Source organism: Chelonoidis abingdonii, chromosome 9 (genome assembly GCF_003597395.2).
Source record: "Chelonoidis abingdonii isolate Lonesome George chromosome 9, CheloAbing_2.0, whole genome shotgun sequence".
Taxonomy (NCBI): Eukaryota; Metazoa; Chordata; order Testudines; family Testudinidae; genus Chelonoidis; species Chelonoidis abingdonii.
This window is the reverse complement of record NC_133777.1, coordinates 58,701,625-58,729,110: the sequence shown is the minus strand read 5'-3', so window position 1 is coordinate 58,729,110 and position 27,486 is coordinate 58,701,625. Positions and strand designations below refer to the sequence as shown.

The 27,486-nt window shown below is 39.6% G+C and overlaps 1 protein-coding gene across 1 annotated transcript in view; it reads right to left on the bottom strand.

Annotated features, from left to right (window-relative positions):
- The window catches only part of SLTM (SAFB like transcription modulator), a 28,438-nt gene extending 9,269 nt beyond the window's left edge, over positions 1-19,169 (bottom strand). The window contains exons 1-11 of the mRNA XM_032783608.2: positions 18,936-19,169; positions 17,781-17,868; positions 9,359-9,423; positions 8,807-8,998; positions 8,491-8,538; positions 7,429-7,456; positions 5,604-6,072; positions 5,013-5,059; positions 2,246-2,364; positions 287-436; positions 93-202 (exon numbers count right to left, since the gene is read on the bottom strand). Of these exons, the coding sequence (XP_032639499.1) occupies positions 93-202; positions 287-436; positions 2,246-2,364; positions 5,013-5,059; positions 5,604-6,072; positions 7,429-7,456; positions 8,491-8,538; positions 8,807-8,998; positions 9,359-9,423; positions 17,781-17,868; positions 18,936-19,109 (1,490 nt within the window). The 5' untranslated portion in view covers positions 19,110-19,169. The remainder of the gene's footprint in view (positions 1-92; positions 203-286; positions 437-2,245; positions 2,365-5,012; positions 5,060-5,603; positions 6,073-7,428; positions 7,457-8,490; positions 8,539-8,806; positions 8,999-9,358; positions 9,424-17,780; positions 17,869-18,935) is intronic.
- Between the last annotated feature and the right edge of the window lie 8,317 nt (positions 19,170-27,486).

Sequence of the window (27,486 nt, the reverse complement as noted above, 5' to 3'; positions counted from 1 at the left end):
AGATAGTAAGAAAGGTTTGATTATATAGTTTCCGTACACATCATTTTGTTTACACAGTTCATCAAACCAAAAAATGTAAAGCAAGCTCTTACTTGCTAGTTTTATCAATTGATGCAGTCTTCTTATCCCCCATGTTTCTACCAGAACCAGATTTCTCATCAATTTCTTTCTTCAGCTCTTTCTTGGAAGGATCACCTTTCACCTACATTTTTTAGAAAGGTAAATTTAATAGAATGCGAGCACATACACAAAGAATCCTTATGTAAGGAGTATGCACTAAACTTACTTTCTCAACAGAAATTTGTTGTCCATGCAGCTCTGTGCGATGGAGATGTGCAATACATCTAGCCACCTCTGTACTGGAAGACATGGTTACAATGCCGTAACACTTTGCTCCAGGGCTTCGTGCATTTGTGACCACTTTTGCACTAAGGACCTAAAAAAATATATTTGAAGAATAAAGCTTAACATTTTGAATGTAGCTGGTAGAGACAGGAAAAGAATCTCTATTCTTAGCGAAAATTCTCACTAAGGGTAAAATTTTCAGAAGTCTTGAATATGTTACCCCAACTCTCGGCTTAGTAATGACAAGTTGTGTATCTGCTCAAAAGTAGATCTAACACAAGTCTAAAAAGTCTCAGCGTATATGAAATACAAGAATAAAATTAGTACTCATCCACTAAAGTAACATTTTATTGTAACTTTACCACACTGTTTAAGTTTGTTGGCTAGACAAAGGAGAAACCAACAACTTATACTGGCAGTCAAGCTTCCATGCAGCAATCCACTCCACATATACATATGCAGGAGGGAACCTCTTTCAAGAGTCGATATCAGACTGTCAAGTAATTTCAGTAGTGTGTGCCAGGATGCTTCTTGCTGAGAGGAAAACACTGAGCAAGGTGTCACCTCTAGCTCCCAGTTAGGTCAAACTTGCAACAAAGTACATAAATGCTGGGGCGTCATTTCTAGTTTCTGCAGCATTCAGGCAGCAGACTGGAATTTGTACCGCAGCTTCAATAAACGAACGTTTAAACATGCAGTACTGTAGCCCCTTTTGATATACTTCTGTTTACACTGTTCTTAAATTCAGTTTTTGATAGATCATAGATTTATTTTACAGTAATGCAAGTCTGCACTGTAGAAGGAGAAAAGGGCAGAGCTGGAGGTTTCATCACTTGAATAGGAACAGTTAAGGATGTCAACATCAGTTAGGTGTTTATTAGAATAACCAGCAGTGGAATAGTGTTCATATGTAATTTATAAATACAGGCTTCTGGTTCTAATAACCCACTGAGATGCACTGTATACTCCTGAGCTTCTGAAGATTAAACAGATGCAACTAAGACCATAAAAATATTAAAATGAAGATTTAGCTTCTGTGGCAAACTGCATGTCGGCAGAATCCATGAAGTCCTGGTGTCAAGTCTACATATCATGCCTAGGAAACAAAACTGTATAAACAGTTTTATGGATTTTAAAAAGTTTTGTTACAAACATGGAAAGTTAAGTCAAATTAACAGTTAATACCTAGACCACTGTCATGACTTTTGCAGGTCTCCCCAACCCAAAACTGTAAAATGAGGTTAGCAAGTGTCTAATAGAGCTGTATATTTATATTGAGGTGTTATTTTAAGATGCAAAAGATTGCGTGGATCCTTATTTCAATCTGAGAGGTTTCTTCATTTAGCTTTGAAGTCAACTGGGAACAAGTTTTAAATAGACATAAGCCACTCAGACCAAAAAAAGGCCACAACCTTTTGTGCTATTCTAATTACTATTCAGAGGAAACAAAGACTTTTGGATCAAAAAGAATTAGACTCTGGCTACGAGAAAGTGATGACTTCTGCAGTCCAACTCCTCCTTAATCCCCAACATGAGGACGTCATTTTAGGCTGTGCTACAAAACCTTTCCATTTGACCACTCCAGACTATGGCATATATATCGGACAGAGACTGACTCTTGCAGGTTTTGAGAAGGAGAAATGAGAACTCAGTTGGTATGTAGGTAGTAACTCAATCCCCTCATCTGTCACAGAAGCTACTCCAACAAAACCCTCATCCTTCACTGCTAAGATACTCCTGCACAGACACACACTTATTTTGATGGGAGCTCCTGATGTTACCGTTATGCAATTTAGGTTTTCTATTGGTCAGTCAGATATGGTCTTAGATCAGCTCATGTTAAAACATCACATTTGTCAGTTTAGTTCTTTCAATCAAAATACTGAACACAAAGAAATACCTTTCCATATTTGCCAAAGAGATTTTTCAAATCAGCAGCTTTCGTGTTGGAAGAGAGTCCACTAACCCATAAGTTTCTAGTTGAACTTCCACTGCTACCACTAACACTGCTTGCACTTCCTGGAACAAGTTTCACAAAGAAAACTTGAAGTTACTAAGATGTTGTCTAATGTTACCATGATCATTAAATTAAAGTCATTATTACTTCAATTCATATTTTGAGAAAAGGTACCATTAGTTCATATACAGTCTGACCTCCTATATAATACATACCATAGAATTTCATCCATCCAGTTACCCCTGTATTTAGCCTAATAACTACTGTGACTAAAAGATATTTTCCAGAAAGGCATCCAGTGTTCTTCTGAAGACAGATCAAGAACCCATCACTTCCCTTGGTAGTTTGGTCTAGTGGCTAATCACCCTGTTAAAAATATGCACCTTATTTCTAATTTAACTTTGTCTGGGTTTAATTTCCAGCCACTAGGTTCTTGTTATGCACTTCTCTGCTAGACTAATGACTCCTTTAGTGCCTGATATTGTCTTTTCATGAAGATACTTATACAGCACTGCAAAGTCACCTCAATCCTTTAGCTTATTAAAAAAAGACAACTGAGCTCTGTGTCTTTCACTGTAAAACATTCTCTCACAAACTTCATATAATTTTTGTGGCTCTTTTTTGGACCCCTCTCCAATTTTTCAACATCTTTTAAAATGTTGACAGTAAACCTGGATGCAGTATTCCAGTAGTCACCGATGCCTTAGTGAGAGGCAAGATCCCCTACCTACTCACTACTCCCATTTATACATCTAAAGATCACATTAGCCATTTTTGCCACAGCATCACACTGGGAGCTTGTGTACAGTTGTTTATCCACTATGGCCGCTAAATCTTTTTCAGAATCACTGTTTTTCAAGGAACAAAGACTGCAGGTCATACCTAGATATATTACCTTGCAATTGTTTGTATTCAAATGCATTTATTATTAAAACAGGATCCTAGACATACATACAGGCAATGCCAACAGTACCAAAATTGGAACTTCCAACCCTGTAAACTATTTATTCTAAAAACTGACTTGCCACCATGCTATCTGAGGGTCCCTAATCTTTTTCTATGTCATCTGGAAAAAAGACTACTTATTCTGTACTGAGCCTAAGTAACAACAAAAGGGAAAAATTTGAACAAGTAATTGACTGTAATGCTTAAGTGTACTATATTTAAAAATCTTAGATGGGGAATTTTATGAATACCTAATGCGTAGACTTTTTTTTTTTTTTTTTTTTTACAGTGCACTGCAAATCCAGCAAACTGTAAGCGTCCACATGTTTTAAGATACCTCTGTGAGAATCTTTTAGTTGTCATCTGATGCTTTAGTTGTAACAAAATGGAGTTGCTGTATCGTAGTTATTAAAATGTTATTTGAAGTTAAACATACAAAAAACATAATGAACATGTATCTACAATACTATGGGGGGAGTTACAATTTCACATTCAATATGTGAAGTGTTTTTCAGGAGGCAAATTCCATTTGCTGGATAGCATTCTGTTTAGTTCCAAATAAAATGTTTTGTGATGAGGACAAGAATTCTATGCATGACAATTTAAGGACTTTGCTATGGACCCTCACTGTGATTCTTCCCAGTGTTTATGGCCTTTTAGACTTGGAGAGCAGTTACCTTACTATGCTCACCAACTACTATCTATGTAATTCTTGTTGTAACATCAGATACAGTAAAAGCAAATGGAATTTCCCTGACAGACCAACAGCTAAAAGGAGTTAAGACTGCTAACTATATAGTAAAAAAATGCCTGTAAGTGGCATTGCTGCTGGTACAGCTACTCAGTTGACAGCTTTCATTTTTTAAAAAGGGTAACAATGCAATGCCAAGACAATTTCTATATACAGTAGAACCTTAGAGTTACAAACTGAGTGGTCGACCACACACTTCACTTGGAACCAGAAGTTCGCAATCAGACAAAACAAAAAAGCAAATGCACTACAGTACTGTGTTAAATGTCAACTACTAAAAAAAAAAATACAGGGAAAGTTTAAAAATATTTGATAAGGAAAGTTTTTATGCTTGTTTCATTTAAATTAAGATGGTTAAAAACAGTTCTCTTCAGTCAAGTTTTAATGCTGTATTAAATCAATGTTCAGTTGTGAACTTTCCAAATAACCGTAACGTTTTGTTCAGCATTACAAACATTTCAGTTACAACCAACCTGTATTCCTGAGGTTATAACGCTGAGGTTCTACGGTACATGAATTTTAGAAGAAAAGATTAGAGTATTATACATCAATGGACACAGCTGTGACTAACTTTAGGTTCTATATCTAAAATACTTATTTTTCAAAATAAAGCCACAAGAACCAGAAATGGAGCTGTCCTTCTGCTCATGATTGATCTGAAGTACACTGATGTGTTTTCACTTATTTGATTAGCGCTAACTTACTTGAAAGGAGCTTGAAGTATTAAAAAACCACAGGAAAACTAAGGCCTAGTGTACTCCTACCACTATTGACTTCAGTCAAAAATTGAACCAATTCTCCAAACCATTTTAGTTCACGGCAAGAAAGATGTAACAGGTTAACAGATGTTCTTCAGTAATTCAGCTTTTGGTCACTTCCTAGATTGATTCCCAAGTATCGCGTAAAGTAAAAGGTGGCTATCCAATTACTATGGATACAATGTTACAGTATTCTATGTTGAAATCACAAGATATAGCAATATAAAACTAAGTGTTACGGTAGGAGGTAAGTTACCTTTATCGTCCTTTGATGTTTTGCTTTCTTTGGATTCCTTAGCAGAGCTGGAGAAGCAAATCATCAGAAGAAAATTGAAAATACAGAATTTTAGACATCACATTTTATACACAACTACTAACACCAAGTTAACATTTCAAAAAGGGCCGTGGACTGGGTTATATTTGTACAAAATGATTCCCTTATGGATTCTTGCACTGATTTCCCCAAGATGCCTGAAGATCTAGATTTTCTGACAATTCTATTCAGTGGATATATGGCAATCTTCTCCAGATTTCAGGACGGGGACTTGACTTCATTTTGTGTTCTTAGAACTGACAGCTGTTCATTACCATCACCACAAGGATACTTAAACTTGTCAATTTGAAAAAAAAAATTGCTGACAATTCGACAATGCAATCAGTAGGACATAGTGTCTATACGAAGATCTTGAATTTTTAAAAAGTAACTTATGGCGGTCAAAAAAAAAAATCTATAGGCAGGAGCATAAGATATTAATTATAAGGTGCTTGCTGCTACCCCCTTAATGTAGAGTGATCTTACTGAATGCTGGTACTCAGTATCGTAAAGAACGGACATAGAAAGACAAACCTCTTTGCTTGACCAGAGGCCCCAGTAGACGAGGGACCTTTCTTCAAAGTGTCCTTTTCTTTGTCTCCAGATTCTGCTTTCTTTGAACCTTCTCTGGCTTCCTTCTTGACAGGATCACCCTTCACGCAGTCTTCCTTCTTACCATCTTTATGGTTCTCAGTCATCTCATAATCCTTGCTTTCCTTCTCCAGGCTCTGTGCAATGGTATCCTGCCCATCTTTTGCCTTACTTGCTTCAGAATCTGTAATTTTCACATTTTTACCTGTTTCTAGGAGGTCATCACCATCAAAATCCAGAGTGATGGCATCTTCAGCCTGGATTGTAACCGATATGTTATCATCCTCAGCTTCTTTCATAGATGTGTTAGCTTCCATCTCTTCATGAGCCGAATGATCAGCCTCAGCTAGGCTTTCTTCTGAAGGCAGAGGTTTAGATACTTCTTGTATACCATCACCAGAACCTGCTTTATCTAAGAGGATTTAACAGGAATAAATATGGCAAAACAAGAAGTTTAAACAATTTCATATGCATAAGCTAGAATAGGACCTAGAAAATACAAAGCCAGTTATTAGCACTGATGGAGGTTGGGGGAAAAAAACAAGGTGTATTAACATGTAAATAAATCCTTCACCCAGGATCACTTATTCGCCATGGCAAAATACATTTTCTAAAAAACAAATACCAACAAACAGTAGGAGTCAGAAAATGGTTCCATGCTGCAGATACCAGTTTTTCACAGCCAGTATCCATTTTTCACTTTAGGTGTCAATATGCCATAAAGAAAGGCTTTCTTCAGATGCCTGCAGTTTGATTTAATCAATGTTTGAAAAACTTCCTTGTTGTAAGACTTTTAACCTTCTAAAATCCTTAAGAGTTACAGTTGGGAGAGTCTAAGTCAGTCTTCAATACAGTTTCACGGTTCTGTCTTGATCCTCCTTTCTGAATGGTTGTTTGGCAGTCAAGATAGCTGAACAAGTCTGCTGCAGAAACCGAAGTGTGAACTTCAAAGTTCGTAGAAAACTGGTTTTCAGTCTTCATCCACTTTGCAGATTTTCAGTATTCATTCTCAGTCCCATAAGTAGCATCTCCAACAATATTCTTGCATTCACAGAAAACAAATGCTTCAGCGATAGGGTCCCTCGTAAACAGTGAGTCTGTAGGCTTATTCTGTAACTTCAATACTGTCCATCTTGTTTAAAGTGAAAGTGCTCCATGTCTTTTCTAGTCCACAATATGTAGAATCCTTTGTCTTCTCTCCAGAAAGTCTCTGGTTGGTCAGATGTGTCACATTGCTTCTGTAGTGTAAGTAGAATGGCTTTTAAAAAAAGCCACTGTTGAGACTCCTCCACGTTTCTGAAAGCTTCCTTTACCATCCTAAGCACAACTTGGCAGCACGTGGATGACAGTATGTGAAAAGTCAAGTAGATGATGGTCCACAATTGGTAGAGTTTTCTAAGTTCAGTATATTAATGTACTGTCTCATTCAGTTACCCATCTACCAGTTACTGCAGTGAAAGTCTTCAATTTGTGCATCAACATTTACTGCACCATAGAAACAGAAGTGCTTGCATATTTGGTTTGTTTTTGTTTAATTAATAATAAGCATACATCCACCACAGTAACTGATTTGTACTATCATCCACTTTTAAGAGAAAAATAAATCCACTGAGTACATGGATCTTAGTGAGCTTAAGGCAGAGACAGTCAATATTTAATACTAGAGACAAACCTAATGTTAGACTAAATATAAAGCAAGTTTCACTTTTAATCTACCAGTTTAAGGTGTTTTTTAAACCCCTCAACTCTACTAAACTTCAAAACGTACCTTTTTCATTTTCTTCCTCTTCACCATTCTGCAAGACAGGGGGAAATCAAGTTTAAGTATCTGTTTGCTACAAGAGTTTAACCACAACAGTTATGAATTTCAAATCCACAGTAATCCAAATTTTTGAATTAAGGAACTGTTTCCAAAAACTAAAGAGTTTAATTAGAAGTTGATGGTACAAATTGTTTATACCATCTTTTGCACCCAGTTAGAATTCATACCACAGCATTCAGTAATATCTTTGTTTTCCACTTGGGAACTTTTATAGAAAGGGAACTGTTCTTTTTTCCATTAAAGGGAATTTACAACTGGTGGCAACGTTACCAACTTCTACTGTAGTCAAGGTGTTACTTGATGTGTGTTCTAGAGTTATCGTCGCACTGTTTCATCAAAGGCAATTAATTAGTGTTAGCCTTGGAAGTGAGAGAGCCCCTGGTTTGAATAATATACAAACAAATGTCTGATACATATTCTGTTTAACAAATGTTTACTTTTTTGGGTTACAAAGGTTAACTGAGAAGGGGAAGATGATCTGTTTCCACTATATATTTCACACATTCTGGATGTCTTCATCAGAAGTGTCTGGAACTCTGTATGAATTTCAGAACTGGAAGAATTTTACCTTTAAAAATTAATTTAAAAAAAAAAAAAAAAGGTATCTGAACCTTCATCTCCAGGGCATTTTTAAAATTTTAACTTCGGAAATGAAGTTCTGAAATGAAAGAGGAGGTTTTTGTATACCTTGTGTTAGAAATGCTACATATTAGCTCTCAAGTTTCACTAAAGAGGTACCTCAAAGTATTTTCAGGTCGCTTAGCTAAATGTGTGTATAACGCACCCACAAGAAAAGTATAGTCGCTTTGAGAGGATCTCTCAAAGTCCAGGCCCATCCATAATACAGTGAGCAAATCTTGCATTGCAGTCATTTGCGAACATCTATATTATACCATCAGAAGCTCAAAGGTTCAAGCCTAATAACTTAACTGAGAAAGAAGGTCACTTTAAGCCAGGCTTTGCTTCAATTTCCTAATCATAAGTTTAACAAGACTGTTTGGAACTTACATGGACAGTTGGAAATGTATCATCTTCTGTCTCCTGAAGATCATTTTCCTAAGTTGAAAACATAGATAAGGGGCTTGCTAAACAAGCTAGTAATAATGATATTTAAAAAGCATCTAGAGTCAGAAGATTCAGCTCTGTACTCCTAAAACAGATTAAGAGGAGCAGGGAAGTTTGAAGTAAGTACTACCTCTTTTAGTGAGCTGAATAACAGACTGAAAGAGACAACCTTTAGCTTCCCGAAGAGTTTGACAGACTAAACAGAAATGTGTTTTTCCGATGAAAGTTCATACAGATTTTAATAAGCGTGGCAAGGTACCTGGCTTTCAAAATCCTTCTCTGCATCTTCTGTTGTCTTTCCCTGTTTTGAATCAGAATATTTCTTCTTTTCTGAAGGAGGCAGTTCTTTAGAATGTAAGTTCTCTTCTTCATTTTCACCAGCTTCTTCAAAGTCCTTCAGTTCATCATTTCCATCTTGATCGCTTGCATCTTGAACTTCCAACTCACTTTCCTTTCAATCAGAAGAACATAAGGTATAACTCGCAGCATTTCCTTCCAGTAGAAGGAAAGGATATCAAATAGCTACATTTTCAACATTGTTTACTGTTGTCATTCCTAGAGTTCCCATTTATTTTGAAGCACACAGTATGCTCAAACGCAGAATGCATCAAGATAAATCAAGCCATATAATTGAATGCGTGTGTAATAAGAGATGATCAAATATCTTGTAGTAGGGTAAACACAGCATGAACAAGGATTTAGATCTCCATCTAAGTTAACTTGTGTCAAATGGAGCTTTTCAGCTAAAACTTTGCTTCATTTACCTGACTGGAACAGTTCAGTATATAAGTTCTCAAATAAATTTAATTACCTTGACAAAGGAATCATCTTCCACTGAAGCATCACCACTTAGTTCATCAGTTTCCTGTTTTTTACCTAAAAAGACAGGATACGCTAATAACTACAGTTCAGAGCAACTCCTATTGTAAGACTTGACTTCATAGGCATCATGATGTGGGAGAAGTAGGGTTCAATTAACTGTTCTGCATAATACTACAGCTCAGCTGAATCACTCACCATGGTATAATTCCCAAAGAACGTTATGTTTTGAGATGAAACTGAAGGGTAATGAAATGAAGTTGGTATGTAATCATTTAATAGCGCACAGTCGTCAAGACCCACCTAACAAGATGATACTTTTTCAATTCTGATCTCTCCCCTTTAGAATTTACTCATTGTTCTTCAGACTCAATTCTTAAATTTTAAAAAAATGTTATGTAATAATTCTGATAACGGTGAAGTAGCATTAATTGTAGTGAGCAACCAACTCTAGGTGCTAAACTTTAGAATTAAGACCTGGCAATGAATCTCCCCCTCTCAGAGACCACTGTTACAAATCTAGCATTGTGTATGTTTTGTTTTGCATTGTTTGTTTGGGGGTTTTTTTTTGGGGGGGGGGGAAGGAGGTAAGAGTGGATAAGGTGACTGAGAACTCCATTGGAGCCCACTTATCCTTTCTAGATGAGTAAGCCAGATATTGTGCACTTCAAATAATTCCAAGAATAAAAGACACTGAAAAACTTAATCCCAAGAATCAGCCTGTGAGTAACTTTTTAGAAAAGATAAAAAAGTGCACATTCTGATCAGAATTGGTGCAACTGGGTTGCTGCTGGAATCCATGACCAGATGCAACTGGGATGACATGGGCAATTAAGATCACTGAACTTCCCCAGTGAAGGCTTTTTGCTACTTAGTGTATTTGACATATTAATGATTTGCTCTTCAATTTTTCACCATACCCTTTCTTCCAGTGAATGGACCATATAGCTAGACAATTAAAGTTCATCACTCCTTAGCACAAACAGCCCCACATCCACTTCTGATGTAATAAGCATGTTTGTCTCTTGAAGATCAACAACTTTTTTTTTTTTTTTACATCTTCTAAGAGGCAAGTTCTAAACAGTACTTCAAAACTTGCAAAATTCCTGACCAAACAGGGCACACATTGACTGTTCTCTCTCATTAGTTATACGAGTAAGATACAGGTAAATGCCCAAACTAGTTTGTATAAATGCATTTTTAGATCAATTCAGATTTGAATTAAAAAGGCATCCTTTTGCCATGTTTAGCATTGCTGCTTTATATTTGGAGTGCAATACCATGAAATTAGCAAGGTACAAGTGGCAAAGAAAAAATTAAAATCAAAAGGCATGTTTTAAGAAGCTAGTCTTCTTTAGGTGGGGAGTGACTTCACAACAGAAAGATCCATTCGACTCCATGGAATCCTCAGATCTTCGAAACACGCGTCTAATCTAGACTGGTTTAGAATCTTTTTTTTTTTTTTTTTTAAACTCGGGCAATTTGTATCACTTCAGTAGCAGCTATATTCATGTATGTTCCAACAATCTGATAGTTCACATAAGAAAATGATAAATGAAGAATGAAATGTAACTAAAAGCCGTATTATTATACAGTGACTTCTGCACTTGTCCTTTTGGCATCACAATTTGCTTCTTTAAAACAAAACAAAAAACAAACAAACAATCAGTCATCTAATTGAATGCTTTGTTGGCCTTCACGGGACTTCTCCATGTTCTACCTTCAATCCTTGAACTTCTCCTGCACCTGTATCCGGATAAACATGAACACTTGCCTCATGAGCATAGTGTGCTTGACGCTACAGGTGTCCAGCAAAGGCCTATTTAATTTAGCTGTCAGTCTCTAGACTCTTCAAAGGGTGTTTCTAAAATTCATTTGCTTGCCTTGTGTAGGAAAAATTAACCAGAAGCATTGGGGGGTGGGAGGGAGAAGAGATACCCTCCCCCTCCATCCCCACCTGAAAGTCTTCAGACATTATGGCACTCAAAGGCATTCTTCTTGAAAGCCAGATTTCTGAAAGTGTCCTCATCAGAAGTCAAATAAATGGGAGCATCAGAATGTTTTTTTTCTTTTTTTGGTATAGCCTAGACCAGATAAGAGGACACTTGCTGTTACTCCAAGTCTCTCTCTCCATGATGATCAAATACTTGCAATCTACCTTAATACACTGCAATAAAAGCAAGCCCACATTTATTCCTTGATGTTACACGAGTGTTCGAAGTATGAGAAAAGACAGTCTTCAAGTGAAACTATGATGCCCTTATTCTCTCAAAAAAGTATCAATACAACTTATTCTAGTGCAATTACTACTTAAAGGTGCTGATGCAGGTAGTTCTCTGTTAATGCAACATGCCTCTAATATTGACAATATGTTTTGACAAAAAAAGGCCTTCAGAGACTGAAGTGTTCAGTAATAATCAATGGTGCTAATGTAAATGAACTAGATTACTACTGGTCCATCCACAGGTGAGCAAGGACAGCGTTGTATAGTATGCCCACACCGCTACGGTCAGACCCCCAGAAAGCATTTTTCAGTGACAGAACAAATGTTATGCTAGATCAGCATCATCTAAGGGACCAATACCTGGGGCTAAAAGGCACATATGTTACTGTCGCTAGAGAACACCTGGTAGTGCCTATGAAGCAAAGCAAGGTGGCAACATATAGAAGAGTTCCTACTTCCAAGTCATCCAACAAACACCTGTTGAAACACCAGTGTTGCTAATACAGCCTGCCACAAATCTGGGTGCCTGAACTTAAGCAATCAATATAAGTTGTCTGGAATGCAATACTGTATGAGTTATATTTTGGGAGAAAGGCACTACTTTAGACACCACACTTCATAACCCTTATAGCACTGCCATTGATCCAAACTGCCAGACGTTGTAACAAGCCCTATTGGCTTAAAGCATGGGTATTTTCCTGCCTGAACTCGACTACTCCAGCTGGGACTGGAGCAAAGGCTTCATAACAGCATTAATCTGGCAATTAACTGTATCAACAAGCAAATTTAATTCCCAACTCATTTACATGACCCAGGTAACTATTCTGGGTTGTCTTATTCATTCACAACCCTTTACACAAATGATGATTTAGACCCCCTAAGGGTCTACTGAATTATGAGAAAAAGGATATTTAATTAATTAAAATATGAATGTGAGTGGGTGTTAAATGTAACGCTTTGCTAACAAATCAAGCACTAGTTATATATTGGCCAAATTATATCTGATGCGAAAATGTGCAGTTTTAAAACCTTTAGTGTTTAAGGAAAAAAGGTGAGAAATGTGATGATGCTGATATTTATTATTTACCCTGCAGCAGCAGCTAGCAGACCCACAGGCCAGTTTTAGTAGGCACCACACTCAAAGGTGGCCCCTTTCCCCAAAAGATTGTTTGTTTTACAGAAAAATATTTTGCAATAGTATTTAATTAGTATGGGCCTGATTCTGCAACTCTCACTTGACTTCAGTATCACTATTTGCCCAGATAAGATTAACTTCACATAAAAGTTAACACTTTATCCTATTTTTGCAAATCTATATGGTACATTTTGAAGATATTTTAAAATTTATTACAGCTTCTCTAGCATGCCACTGTCAATGCTCTAAATTAAGAAAAAAAACTAAGCCAAGTCAGAAACGATCAATTACCATATTGAAATTAGCCAGAGAATGGGGTTGAGAGAGTTTGCAGACAGAAATATCAAAAATAATATTTTTATTGTAGTTTCAGGTGTATATATCAAAATATAAGCAGTTAACTAATGTTAACAAAAAGCACACGAAAAACATTAGAAAAATAAGTCTTTGGTTTGCAGCAATACACTTAGCAGGAGTTAAGCAATGGAGATGTCTAGAGTTTGGAGGTACATACTCTTTTTGCATCTGCACGTATTGTAAATAGTAATGAACTACTTTTTTGAGAAAGGGATTGACTTCAGGTAAGGATGTCTCCTCACAAGTCTCATGAGAGAGTAACAGTCTCAGTGGTTGGTTTGCTGTTGACTGGAATGCTATAAAATCTGTGAATGCAACTTAACTGGTGAAGCCAGCCATGCAATACCCAGATGCCTGCAAACTGTAACTGAGTAAACTGCTTAAAGGAATCTGCCAAATGATGAGTCTGTTAAGTATAAACATTCTATTCAAGCTCAAGGGCATCATGAACAGCTTTAGTGATTATCCTGATATCTGGGTATATTTGAGACACAGACCACAGTTATGATTTTGAATCCCGTGCCGAGCATTGGCGAAGTCACCTTTATTTTATTTTTTTTAATAAAAACAGCTCAACATTGAAAAGAGTAACCTCAATCTGTTTTACGTCTGGTGATGAGTTCAAACTAGCTTCTTTCGTGGTTGTTCTACTCAGCATAACTGTAGCAGCAATTTGGGAAGAACAGCAGCATGAAGATTTACTAATATCATGGGAAAGACTTAGCTGGCAATGTGACCTGTGGTGCCTAGGGGAAGCCAATGCTGAACATGCTAAGAATAGGGCAGGCAGCAAAAGGAGGAGAGCAGATTCTCCCAAAACTGGTGGTTAAGCCCTTGGGAGATAAAAGGGTGGAGGAGAAAGCCTGTGGGAAGTAGAGTAGGAAGCACTCCAGAAAGAACGAGCAGCAAGACTGGGGACTGACCAGACCTTGGCTGCATGTCACAGGGTCTCTCTGCTGTAACCCAGAATAGTGTGCAGGCCCAGGTTCTCCTACCAGCCACTGAGTGTGGCATTGTCTGGACAGCAGGACCAGTGAGACAATACCCCAGAAGAAGAAATCATACAGTGACATGACTGGAGGGCCAAATCATGAAGAGGAAGATGCAGCTCTGGAACAAGAGTGGGCCCACACAGTGAGGACGATGACAATGGGTTGAGGGACCTCAAAGGGAAGCCTCAGCCCTGGAAGAAGCACCATCCATGGTGAGTGAATACTGCAGGACAGTGCCCAATAATAAAAATGGGGGACAGAGCTAAGATCACACGAACAGACTGAGGCATTTAGGAGTGTTCCAAAGGAAACTGAGTTAAATGGTGGTGGAAGATTATCTAGTATAAAACAGATGAGTCATCAGCTTTTCCTGTGGAGCTCCAGATGCCTATTGAAAACTATCAGATAAAGATACAGGTAACCAGGGAGTAGTGGCAGGGAAATGTGAACACAGACTACAGAGTTTATACCAAGAAATGTGATGGAACAAGTGGTATGACTGTGTAAGTCACTTCAAATGTCACTATCTCTCTTGGATAAGATATTATGGTTTTACTGCACAGCAGTATTGTGTACAGTTTTTGTACTGATGACTAGTAGCATGTTTGACAAAAGATTATGGAATAAAATTTTGATTACACAATTCTGTGTTGCTGGATGTCATTAATTGTCAGGAAAACAATGGGTTTTTGGAGGGTGGAGATGTGCCTCATCTTTTAAGTATTTTATTATTTTTAAAAAACTGACATTCGGGGGACACTAAAATGTAGGGCCATGAAGGCTAAGTAGTGTGGAGGAATAAGATGACAACAGTACTACAGCATGTGCTAGTGCATATACATCTTTTAGTGATACAATGGGGTTGGATAGTAAAGGAACCAAATTCATTCAGGTAGTAACAGGGTCAGATAGCTACAGGCAGATGCATGTTACTTCCACCAATACACTACCTTTAAATTGGAATAATGGCCTGAAATTAGACAAAGGAAGTTTGTCATGCGAGACCAATGGGTCTTGCTTAAACATAGTTTAACAAACTATGTCTCCTTGTTTGGATTAGCCTCTTGGTATTAAAATTTATTTTAATGTTTACTTCTCATTCATCATGTTTTATTTTATGCTATAGACAAAATGTTTCAATCTCAAGTTCCCTAGCATTAGCACAAAGCTACAGGATTTGGGTTGCAAATGCTCCAGGAGAATGTTCACATCTAATAATGTTTCACAGAAAATATTACATAATTCCTTGTAGGTGAGCTACTACATCTGACCTAGACATCTAAGTTACTAGGATCTTCACATGTGGCCAGAACAACATTTTGGTGAAAGCAAGATCTTTTTCAAAAACAAAAAAAAACATGTGCCTGCACACAAGAGGAATTAGCTATTAAATCCAGGAGTGAAGAGGCACAACAGAAGTTATTCAAGCAAGTTCTATTTAGCACTCAGTTTTATCTCGGCCTGAAACCGTAGACACCTATTAGATTTTTTTAATTTTGAAAGCATCTACTGATTTGCTGTCTGAAAAGTCTGAAGTTGCTACTTGAATGGAAAAAACTTTGGTCTCCCCTTTCACAGATGTTCCAAAGAAGGTTCTCTATCTTATCCTTCCCCAGCCTCTTTCTAATGGATCTACTACTTCCCTTACAACTTCAGTGGCAGCCCCTGCTGTTCATAGCTTTCCCCCACCCTAGCAGTAGCTGTATCAAGATCAGGGAGCAGTAAAATTGTCCTTACCATAAAGTTCTTAATAGCATCAGTAAAGCCTGCTAGATACTTCATAGCTTCACCCTACAGCTGGTTGGAGAAAGCTATAGGCAGCAGAAAGATCACTACAGCAGTTTGTTAGCAAAGTCCATCAGGGAGGGAAGTCCATCAGGGAGGGAAATCTACTCACACTGGAGGACTGTTTTTGAAACCAGAATGGCTAGAGTCTTAGGGCTTGCCTACACATACAGTGGCGCTGCTGCACGTCTGGTGAAGACGCTCTATGCTGATGGGAGAATGCCATCCGTAGCGCTGTCCACACCGGCTCCCATGTCGCTGTAATTTATGTTGTTTGGGGGTGGTTTATTCAGATGCCTGAATGACATAACTTATGCCGACATCACCTATGTCTACATTACAGGTTAAGTCTTAAGAGAAAGCTCAGTTTCTGGAGGAAATCAATGGCTTAAATTCCCCAGCTTACCAGGGAAAACTTCCTCGGACAAGCTGACCAATGTGTTTTTCAAGTGCTAGTCTTTCTAACTGGAGGAAACTGTTAGGTTTATAAGAGATTAAAGTAATAGCATTTTAGCAGAAATGTTAAATCTCTACAGTGGAAGAGAGAAACAAGCAGGAGGGGAGACCAACATCATGAGGTTAAATGAATGCATATAATCCTAACAAAGTAACATCTAGTTGCTAAACACCTTGTTCTCAATGTGGAAGAAATGGTCTGACCATTTCTGAAAAGCCAAGACTGGGAAAATATGACAGATCATATTGACAAATGAATACATTCCTCCAGGATATTCACTTTAGAAGATGAACGTATCCGAATATGGTTAAGAGTAGAATTCTTCCACGCAGTCAGCCTAGCAGTGTATTTGTAACGTTATAAAATTTAAATATGAAGTGTGAATTATATTCAGGTTCTATCAAAGGACCTTTGTTAACAGAAACATATGTGAATCAAGTAAGTATCCCATTATAATCAATTTCCATAAGTTTTTTTTAAAGTGGGTGAGAGGAGAAAGTGAGAACTTATCTTAAGACAGATGGTATCTTTTTGAAAAAGGGTTCATATTCTGTAAGTAAACCCAAAATTTAACTCTATAGAACAGCTGGAAGCCACATCCTAATTAGCAGCTTTCAAAGACTTGCCCCACACAGTAATAGTCTCAGAAGGCAGGGCAACAGGGTGCAGATCTAGACTATCCAAGAGGGACCTTGTCAGAGGCTAATTCAATATAGTGATATGTATATCATTCATGATTTAGAGGGCTGAGGAAGAAAGGAGGTAAACACCAATGGTAACTGCAGGAGTAACAACTCAGGTCTCAGTTTACTTTTTGCTAAATACACAACCTGGGTAACAAGATCAGCAGAAAGGTTTCTAAATTTTCAAGCTTCCATACAATTTTGTTTCCTCCTTAACAATGCAGTAATTTCATATGAGAAAGTGAAACTATTAGAAGCAAAACCAAGTCATTAGTCTATATTGTTTCTTTTTGCATTTATCCCAAGCAGTACAGATAAGACTTATTCAAAAATTCTTTATGCAAGAATATTTCAGTTTAAGATTGACATGCAATTCAGTTTTAGACTGGCCACTACTATTTTTGGTGTACAATCACCACCATCACATGACACTATTTCTTTTCTCAAGTTGGAAGACAATCTTAAATAAAGGTTGAGCATTTCCAGAAAAAACACAGTAAGTAGCTGATACCTGTAAATATGTGAGAGTAGTCAGTACCACACACAATCCCCAAGTTTGTTTTTTGTGAGGAGGGGGGAGAGAGACCCTATTTGACTAAATTTATAGATAAGTGGGCAAAATTGTATCAAGGACAATGCCTCATAATTTGGGCAGATATCCACAAGGACTATTTCTCAGTATTCACAACAGGTGAAGACATTTTTAATTTGATAATTAAACTTATAAAAATCTTAAGTAAATAGATTTTTCACAGTATAATTTGCATTAATGGGTTTTAACCTTTGCCTTTTGTTGGCTTCTTGATAGGTGTATCAGCTGAAACAGTTATTTCAATATTATCTGGATCTCCTCCTTCTTCTTCAATAGCCTAAATAAGACATAATAAATATTGTGTTATGAATTTTAACTATAAGTTGATAATTTACATACAAAAAACCTAATTTCTTGTTCTTCCTAAATACAAAGTATTGCTTAAGGGATTCAGATTAGATAGTACGTTTAAGACTTGAGGAGAAGAGGAAAATAATCTAGGTAAAGGCAGCAGCCTAAGTGATAATTGTAACTTTTTTACAAAATGTAACACAGACCAACATACTACTCACACAAAAGGTAATGGTACAGGGCAATTTAAATGTAAAGACAACACGACTTAGGCCAGGTCAAAGCCCTAGGAAAATACTCTTATAAGAGCATTCCTGCATTTGCACAGGCCGGCAACCCGCCGCACGTCACTTCGCGGCAGCCATACCTTGAGATGCTCAGTCGATGTCAGAAGGAAGAAGAAAGCAGACGGCCTTCTCCTGTAAATAGGCCCCGCACAGACCCAACAGAGCAGGGTGCAGGGCAACAGAACCACCGAGCTTACAAAGCAACGCAAATAGCGTCACCCATCTATGCCAACTCTGAGCAATGGCAAAACCGGGGTTAGGGCCAGGCTGTTTTACAGCGGAAGCCCAGCGCCGGAGAGGCGCCTGCTTGTGTGTGCTGGGCTCAATCCCGCAGTACGGGGCTCCCAGGAGCCGCTACCCCTACCTCGGAAGGGACCCGGCAGATGAAAACAGCTGTGGCGATGTCCAAATGCAGATTTCTGCTCAGCCCAGGCCGATGGCACCAGCCCAGGGCACCTGCGGCCCGGACACCACGCCCAGCCTCCACGCCCAACCGCAAGCATTTAAAACACTCGTGCGGCGGACTCCCAGGCCGCGCGGCCAGGTGAGCCCCTCAGGGAGTGCGCGGCGGCCCTCGTGGGCGAAGCCCCTCCGCGAGCAGCGCCATGAATAGCAGCGGTTCGCCCGCCGCCGGAGCTCAGAGCCGGGCCGCCTAGCAGCGGTTCGCCCGCCGCCGGAGCTCAGAGCCGGGCCGCCCAGCACGCTCCCGAATCCAGAGAGCAAAGTACGGCCCGGCCTGGCCGCGCGGCCTACGCTGGCCTCTCACCTGCTTGAGCCGGGAGATGAGCACGGTCTTCACCCCGGTGATGTCCAGGTTGCGGCGCTTCAGCTCCGACTTGAGATCGATGACCCGCAAATCGGTGATCTTCTTGCTCTCCATCTGGGCTGGCCCCGCAGACTGGGCAGCAGCGGGAGACGAGACGGCGGCAGTGGCGGCCATTTTAGGGCGAGTGAGCGCGGCAGCTGCACGCACAATGAAACCCCCTCAGCCGCTTCCTCCCTCCCTCCCTCCGTCAGTACCCGGATGGCGGCAGCACGGGACGCGGCTGAAGCGGACATGCGCGTTGCTCGGTTGTTCTCCTGTTCTCCGAGGTTTACCTGGAGCCTCGCAGCACAGCCTGCCCGCCCTGCGCCAGTGGGCGTGTCCGGGGGGCTCTGGTCTCCGCCCGGGGGCTGGGAGAAGGGGGTGCTCTGTGGGGAGGAGGTGAAGGTGGGGCTGGCCATGGGCAGGACCGAGGAGACTCTCGTTGTCTCCAGTTGCAGCCGCGAGAGCTTGTCAGAGGAGACCTCTGGGCGCTGTGATATATTCTTTGCAAGGCTCCCTGCTTGGCGCCCAGGGTGCTGTCATGGGCACCCACTGAGGCCCAGGAATCACTATGCAGAGCCTCTGATCAGCCAGGCCTGGGCTCCCTGGCATCTCCGGGGCCTCTGAGGTTTGGGAGCTGCTAGGCCACAATGGTAGAGTCGCATTGTCCTAAAGAAACTGTATTAGCCTAAGGAAAACGTTATTATCCGGAAAGGTACTCCAGGGTCGCCAGCCCCAAGCTCTCAAAAACCTTGAGTCACGTCCAGCTCCCAGAATAATGAGTGGCTTAGAAATCATGAGAATTTAAAATAATGAGCGGGGGATTCTTTGTATTTGCCTTCTGTTTTTTGAGCCGTTGATGTTTTCAAGTCTTTCTCTGCTACCAGGAACCTTATCTTAACAGGCAAAAATGAGGTGCAGTTTTTCCAATTGCTTTAGCTTCTATTCCAAGTCAACCTGTTTTGTGGGAGGAAATGCTTGACTTCTTCAGCTGAAGGATGAAGAGGGGATATAATTGGTCTATACCAGGGGTAGGCAACCTATGGCACGCATGCCAAAGGCAGCACTCGAGCTGATTTTCAGTGGCACTTACACTGCCCAGATCCTGGCCACTGGTCCAGGGGGCTCTGCATTTTAATTTAATTTTAAATGAAGCTTCTTAAACGTTTTAAAAACCTTATTTACGTTACATACAACAATAGTTTAGTTATATATTATAAACTTATAGAAAGAGCCTGTCTAAAAATGTTCAAATGTATTGTTGGCACGCAAAACCTTAAATTAAGAGTAAATAAATGAAGACTTGGCAGACCACTCCTGAAAGGTTGCCGACCCCTGGTGTATACAAATACATCAGGGGGTAAACATCAGGGAGGGAGAAGAACTATTTAATCTAAAGGACAATGTTGGCCCAAGAACAAATGTGTATAAATTGGCCATGAATAAATTTAGGTTGAAAATAGAAAAAGTTTCTAACTATCAGAGTGAGGTTCTGAAACAGCTTTCCAATAGGAGTAGCATGGGCAAACTACTTAACTAGTTTTCAGATGGAGCTTCCTAAATTTGCTAACTGTCTTATATGATGAAGTTACATATGATAGCCGGGAACTGGACTGGATGACCTGAAAGTCTATTCCACTCCTTTGTTTCTAACAGGGCTGTCAATTAATCATAGCTAACTCATGCAATTAATGGAAAAAAAATAATTGCAATTAAAAACATTAATTACAGCTTTAATCACACTATTAAATGATAGAGTACCAGTTGAAATGTAGAAAACCTATCCAAAATAGCAAATACATGTTCATATATGTTGTATGCTGTGTTGTAATTGAAATCGGTGTGTATATTTTTTATTAATTGCACTTTAAAAATGATAAAATAGATAGTATTTTTCAATTAACCTCATACAAGTACTGTAGTGCAATCTTTGTTGTGAAAATGCAACTTCCAAATGGAGTGTTTTTTTTGTTACATACCTGCACTCAAAAACAAAACAATGTAAAACTTCAGAGCCTAAAAGTCCACTCAGTCCTGCTTCTTTTTCAGCCAATCGCTAAGACAAACGGGTTTGTTTACATTTACAGGAGATAATGCTGCCCTCTTATTTACAATGTCACCAGAAAGTGAGAACAGCTATTTGCATGGCACTTTCGTAGCTGGCATTGCAAGGTATTTACGTGCCAGATATGCTGAATATTTGTATGCCCCTTCATACTTCAGCCACCATTTCAGAGGACATGCTTCCATGTTGATGAAGCTTGTTTAAAAAAAAAAATGCATTAATTAAATTTGTGACTGAAATCCTTGGGGAAGAATTGTATGTCCTGTGCTCTGTTTTACCCACATTCTGCCATATGTTTCATGTTCTGGCAGTCTCAGATGATGACCTAGCACATAGTCTTCATTTTAAGAACACTTTCACTGCAGATATGACAAAATGCAAAGAAGGTACCAGTGTGAGATTTCTAAAGATAGCTACAGCACTTGACCCAAGGTTTAAGAATCTGAAGTGCCTTCCAAAATCTGAGAGGGACAAAGTGTGGAGCAAAAAGAAAATTCAGCTTTCTGCTGGTGGCATCTGACTCAGATAATGAAAATGAACATGCATCAGTCTGGTTGGTTTGGTTTGGGTTTTTTGTTTACACAATTCTACATTTGTAGGTTCACCTTTCATGATAAAGAGATTTCACTACAGTACTTGTATTAGGTGAATTGAAAAATACTGTTTTTTGGTTTTTTACAGGGCAAATACTTGTAATCAAAAATATAAAGTGAGAACTGTACATTATGTATTCTGTGTTGTAATTGAAATCAATATATTTTAAAATGTAGAAAACATCCAAAATATTTAAATAAATGGTATTCTATTGTTTAACAGTGCAATTAATCATGAGATTATTTTTTAATTGTGCAATTAATGGCAATTATTTTTTTAATTGCTTGACAGCCCTTATTTCTAATTATATGCAAAGTTTGTTTGCTGCTCTCTCTCTTCTGAATGCAAAGCATGAAGCATAATATAGATACAGATAAATTTTAAAATTAAGGATCACTAATAATCCATTTGGTTTCTGTAAAAGGGAAACACCATCTTCCACTCCACTGTGGAGTTTTCCTGTTGATATATTGTTGAAGTAATGTATAATATAAAAATAAGAGAACTTTATAAAAATTATATTGGCGCTAAAGCAGAAACTAATTCACCTATAAGATAGCAAGGAGAAGAACCATAAATTATTTATAAATCAGAAATTAATATTCTCCATTTGATTATTAAAGCTATGCATATTTGCTAGGAAATAGCATGTACTCTCCTGATCTGAAATTAGATCATGGAATAGAAACAGGTAGTTTGTTTGTTTGAAATCTAACTGTTTTATTTATCTGTGATTCATCATGGAAAAATACACAAACAAAAAACACCCTCAAAATAAAAATACTATCACATTTTCTTCCAGTTATTTTACCAGCATTGAAAAAGTATACGGCTATATTTTTCTATGAGCAATGTGCTTGGTGGAATGTTTGGTTTTGATTTTTTTTTAAAATGAAAATATGAACTTTGTTTGCTCACAAATACTACTCTCTCTCTCATGTTAGTTTCTTCTATGTGAGCACATAATAAAGAATAAAAGTAACTATCACTCTCACTACATCTTCTTAATTATGTGACTAGAAAAGATGGGCATCCCTGCTACGTCTCTGTCAGAATAGCATCATTCTTTAATACTGTCAAAGGCTATAAATAAAGTTAATGAAAAATGTTTTTGAATTCTAAAAATATTTAAAACATTGTGAACAATTTAATTTTTTTTTCTACAACCTTTTTGACAATGCCCCCTCAGACTTTCAATTTCCCTGGGGAAAAAAAAAATTAGTGGTTCAATAATGGACAAAGTAATTTCTATCAAGTGTTATTTTTGGGTGAGAGCTGGCACATCTGAGCATTGCCAGTAGAAAGCCCTCTCAGAGGGAGGCATTAACAATCACAGCCAATTAAATGACAAACTTAATGTAGAGTTAAGCTTGCCCAATGATAACTTTTGCCCTTCCAGAATGTCAGATTGAGCAAAACTCAAACTTCTGGATACTGGGAAGTACAGAAGTAAGGTAAATGCCCACACAATTTTAACCCAGTTTTCGTGGAGATGGTAAGTGCCACTGGAAATTATTTGCATGTACTCAAGTTACTGTCCATGCTTTAGGTGTAGTGAGTCCTGGATGGTGGAGGCAGTAGGTGGAGTAGATTGGTAAAGGAGTGTTTGTGATATAAGGAGATCTGGGGGTCAGTTTTAGTTTGAGGAGCATCAAAGCTATGATTGTGATGTGAGGAGTTCTGCAAATAAGTCTCCCCTCTCCCTGTGTGTTATCAAAGGAAAGTGACGCATGGGTAGGTTGAGTTTTCAGTCCACACATTTCAATACAGAACTGTGTAAGTTGTGTCAGCAGCAGGGCACTGGTGTCTGGTATTGTTAGCAGTGAGGTGGGATATGAGAGCAGACAGTGCATTTAATGATGAAAGGGGAAAATATAGGTTTAACTGGTATACCATGTGCAAGTATAAATGGGTTGTAAAAGGGTTTGAAGTGGTTGTTAAATTTTGCAAGTGTACTCTGTATGGGGAGTAGATTCAGGCTTTGTCTACACTAGCACTTTTGTCAGTAAAACTGTTGTCAGGGGTGTGAAAAAACACATCCCTGACTGACAGAAGTTTAATTGACAAAAGTTCTGGTGCGGACAGCGCTGTGTCTGCGGGATAGGTTCTCCTGGCAACATAGGTAATGCCACTTGTTGGGGGTGGTTTAGTTATGCCGGCAGCACAGCTCTCTCCCGCTGGTAAAGAACAGCTACACTGGAGATCTTACAGCAGCACAACTGTACCACGACAGTACAGGTCCGTAGTAGAGACGTAGCCTCAGTATTTGAGAATAGGGCAAGTGCAGATAGTGCCTGTCCATTACAGTTAAAAAGCAGAGTCTAAGTGTGTTTTGGGGTGTTTATGGGTGCTTTGGGGCATCACCCATACAGGGTGGAGTTAAGGTTGTGTAGGCATTTACCTTAACTCTGTATTTCCTAGTTTTCAGAAGTTTGAGTTTTGCTGAACTTGACATTCTGAAAGGGAGAAGCTATCACTGGGCAACCTTAACTATACATTAATGAAATTTTTGGCATTTAATTTCTTAACTGCAGAAACAGAGAAATGTTTACTGATAGATAGTGGCTGTTTAGGCAGTTGTAGTTTTCACCTAGGTTTGTAGTTGCTATACTGCTGTGCCTAGGCAATAATCAAAAACACTTTTATACAGCACTTTATGTCAGTAGATCTTGGAGAACTTTACATCACTACCCTATTTTACAGATGGGAAACTGAGGCACAGAGCAATTAAGTGACTTGCCCAAGGTCACTCAGCAAGCCAGTGGCAGAGCTAGAAATAGACCCAATTTTTAGTCTTTCCGCTAGGCCATTTGGTTGCTATGTAATTCCTAAGCGCTCCTCCCCACTCCTATGCAGTTTTGTATAGTGGACTAGAAATAATGGTCATACTTTGAAATGGTTGCAATGTGTAGTTGCTAACAGGGCCAGTGAAAGAGAAATCATAGATAGCGTGTGTCCCAAATCTAGACAGTTCTATAACATGGTGGTTACACTACCTTTTTAAGTGTGTGAGAGAAGACTGCTGTGGGTTGGTCATTCTCTACCTCCTGCACCACTATTCCCAGCAACATGTATCCTAACTGCCCCCCACTAATATTTCCAGCTCATCCTCCTCAGCTCATTTAGCTGTTAGTTGACACCTAGAACACATCATCATCATCACAGCAGGCTCAGAGAGATGTTAAATGCCCCATTCATCTAACTGAAATGTTCTCAACTGAAAGAGAATACACTGAAGAGAAATAAAGAGCCTGACACAATAGCTATGAAATATGTGAACTATTTAAGTCAGTGCGTGTTTCTGGGTATGGCTACACTTGGAAATGTGCAGCGCTGGGAGCACTCCACACCTGGCTGAGCAAACAGGAAGGAGATTTTTAAAATTCCTGGGGCATTTAAAGGGCGGGTCACGTGAGCCCAGGGCAGTGGAGTGTGAAACGATGAGCAGAGTGGCCAAAAAGATATGCTGGGATACCTCCTAATACCCTGGAGGCCAATTACAGCGCTTTTGGTGTCCACACCTGATGACCAGCGCTGCATCACCAGCACTGGAATCGCTACACCCCAAGCAGACCAGGTGTACAGCCAGCGCTGCAGCCAGGAAGTTGCAGCGCTGGCTGGGCTTTCCAAGTGTGTACACAGAATGAGTTGCAGTGCCGTAACCCCGTCACCAGCGCTGCAACTCTCCAGTGTAGCCAAGCCCTCCAACCCCACTCAAGAGCTGGAGAATTTCTGATAGGTATTAAGCATACACATTATCAGCTCCTCAGTCGTCTCAGCAGTGTGTTCTTGGAGCATGCTCTGAGCATGCCTATTTTAAGCTCCACACCAGTACTGAAATGCTAAATTGTATATAGTGTGGGAACCATGCCATTCCCCACACCTGCTCTCTCCTTTCCCCTCTTCACCTTACACTTTCCCCATGCTCTTTCTCTTCCCCACACACCCTCCCTTTCCACTTCCCACCTCATACTTTCCCCCTACCCTTCCTCTCTCTCCATCTTCTCTTTCTTTCCCCACTTACTTACCTCCTACCTCTCCTCACCCCTGCCCTGCATGCTGTGCTCTACTCAGTGGTGGATTAAAGCAGAGGCCCATTGTGCCCAGGGCACTCACCCCTCGGCATAGGCATCTGATGAAAATATTCTGTTGGGGGCTGAGTGAAACTGGTCTCTACTATATGTGTGTGGGTCGTTGTCTCTATCCCTGTCCCGTGTGAAGGGGAAGTCTTTGGGGTGTGAGAGGGAGCCTACCCTGCACTCACCCCACAGTGGCAGCTTCTGTCCTGTGGGGCTGGGCCTGGTTCCCCGCTCTGGCCTGCTGGCTCTGAGATTTGCTGTTGCAGATGCCTCCAAATGGGGACAAGTCATCTAACCACCCCAAGAAGATAAGGAGAAGAAGGGCAGGGGGGGAAATGTCACCAGCCCCACGTAACAGTCCAAAGTGAAAATGGGATGCTGATGCCGGGAGTCAGACTGCCATAGATGGCAGGGACCCTTAGATCCTGACACTAACATGGGAGCAGGGAGTGGGGCTCAGATGGCACCGCAGGGAGAGAGGAGGAGGAGGGATTTCTAGATCCTAGGCCACAAAGGGGGTAGGGAGAAAGGCAAGACTTCCAGATCACCTGAGTAGGAGCAGTTGGGGAATCATAGCCCCTGTAGATGGTCTGGGAGCCCACAGATCATAGCACACATGCAGGAAGAAAATGTAGGGCTGCCAGATGTCCCTACCTCTACTCTACCCTATTCCTTTTGTCATTCACCCATATATCCCACTGCCCCTCCCCTCTCACTCTCCCTAGCCCCCACCCCATCCCTTCCATCACCTGACCCCCAACCCTCTCCTAGCCACCCATCTCCATTTATCCCCTGTATAATTGTCCCTCCACTTGCTGCACCTCTCTCCCTGTTCCCAACCAACTCTTTCTTCCCAATTAGTATTTGTATGTATAATTTATTATTTAAAAAAATAGCTTCAGCACCTTCTGAATATTCTGTTGTAATCAGATTACATTTCCCCCAGATAAAAATCTCCCTTTACAGAAGCATCTTTGAGCAAGATGCCCCTTCTGTTTATTTCAGAGTCCTGCATTAGATTAAGTCACAGCATCTGAGATGATGCTTAGACTCAATTACTATTAAATTCCATAAAAACCATATAATCCTGTGATGTTGAAGTAGTTCTCTGGATAGTTAGCCTCTCTCCCTGTGCACATGCTCAGTATAATCCATTTGAGACATTGCCAAGCACTTCAAAAAGTGCTACTTTTAGCAGGAGGACTAAAGTCTTTGGCTAATAACATTTGTAATTTGACTTCTCATAATGGGTTAGTTGGTTGGATGCTCTCTATTAGGAGTAAATTGTAAGATTTTGAGGCCCTGGTGTGATAATCTCAATCCTGAATTGATTTCTGTCTGTGAGAAAAATTTGTTGCCAGCAGAATATAAGCACTGTAAGAAAAGCTGATTTTGTTTGGGGGGGTGGGTGTATCTTACCCTTGTTCAAATAGCCACAAATATGGATCACTTGTCAAACACTGGGCTCCCAGGAGGCACCCAAATTCCAAGGCAATCTGAGACTCTGTACAGATTTTAGAGCATTTAGAACAATCAAGCTTTAACCAGAAATCTGGTCTTAACCTTAACCATAGTGGAGCCATTGCTCTATTATAATAAAGAGCCCAGGTATTGTTCACTAGCATCAATCATCCATGAGGGACAAGGATCCATCTCATAGGTAGTTGAATGGAGCTCTACCCAGCATATAGAGGCAAACCTCTTGACTCTTTAACTGGATGAAACTCAGGACACCAGAAAAACTAAGTTGGCAACATTCTCTGTCTTTTTTATA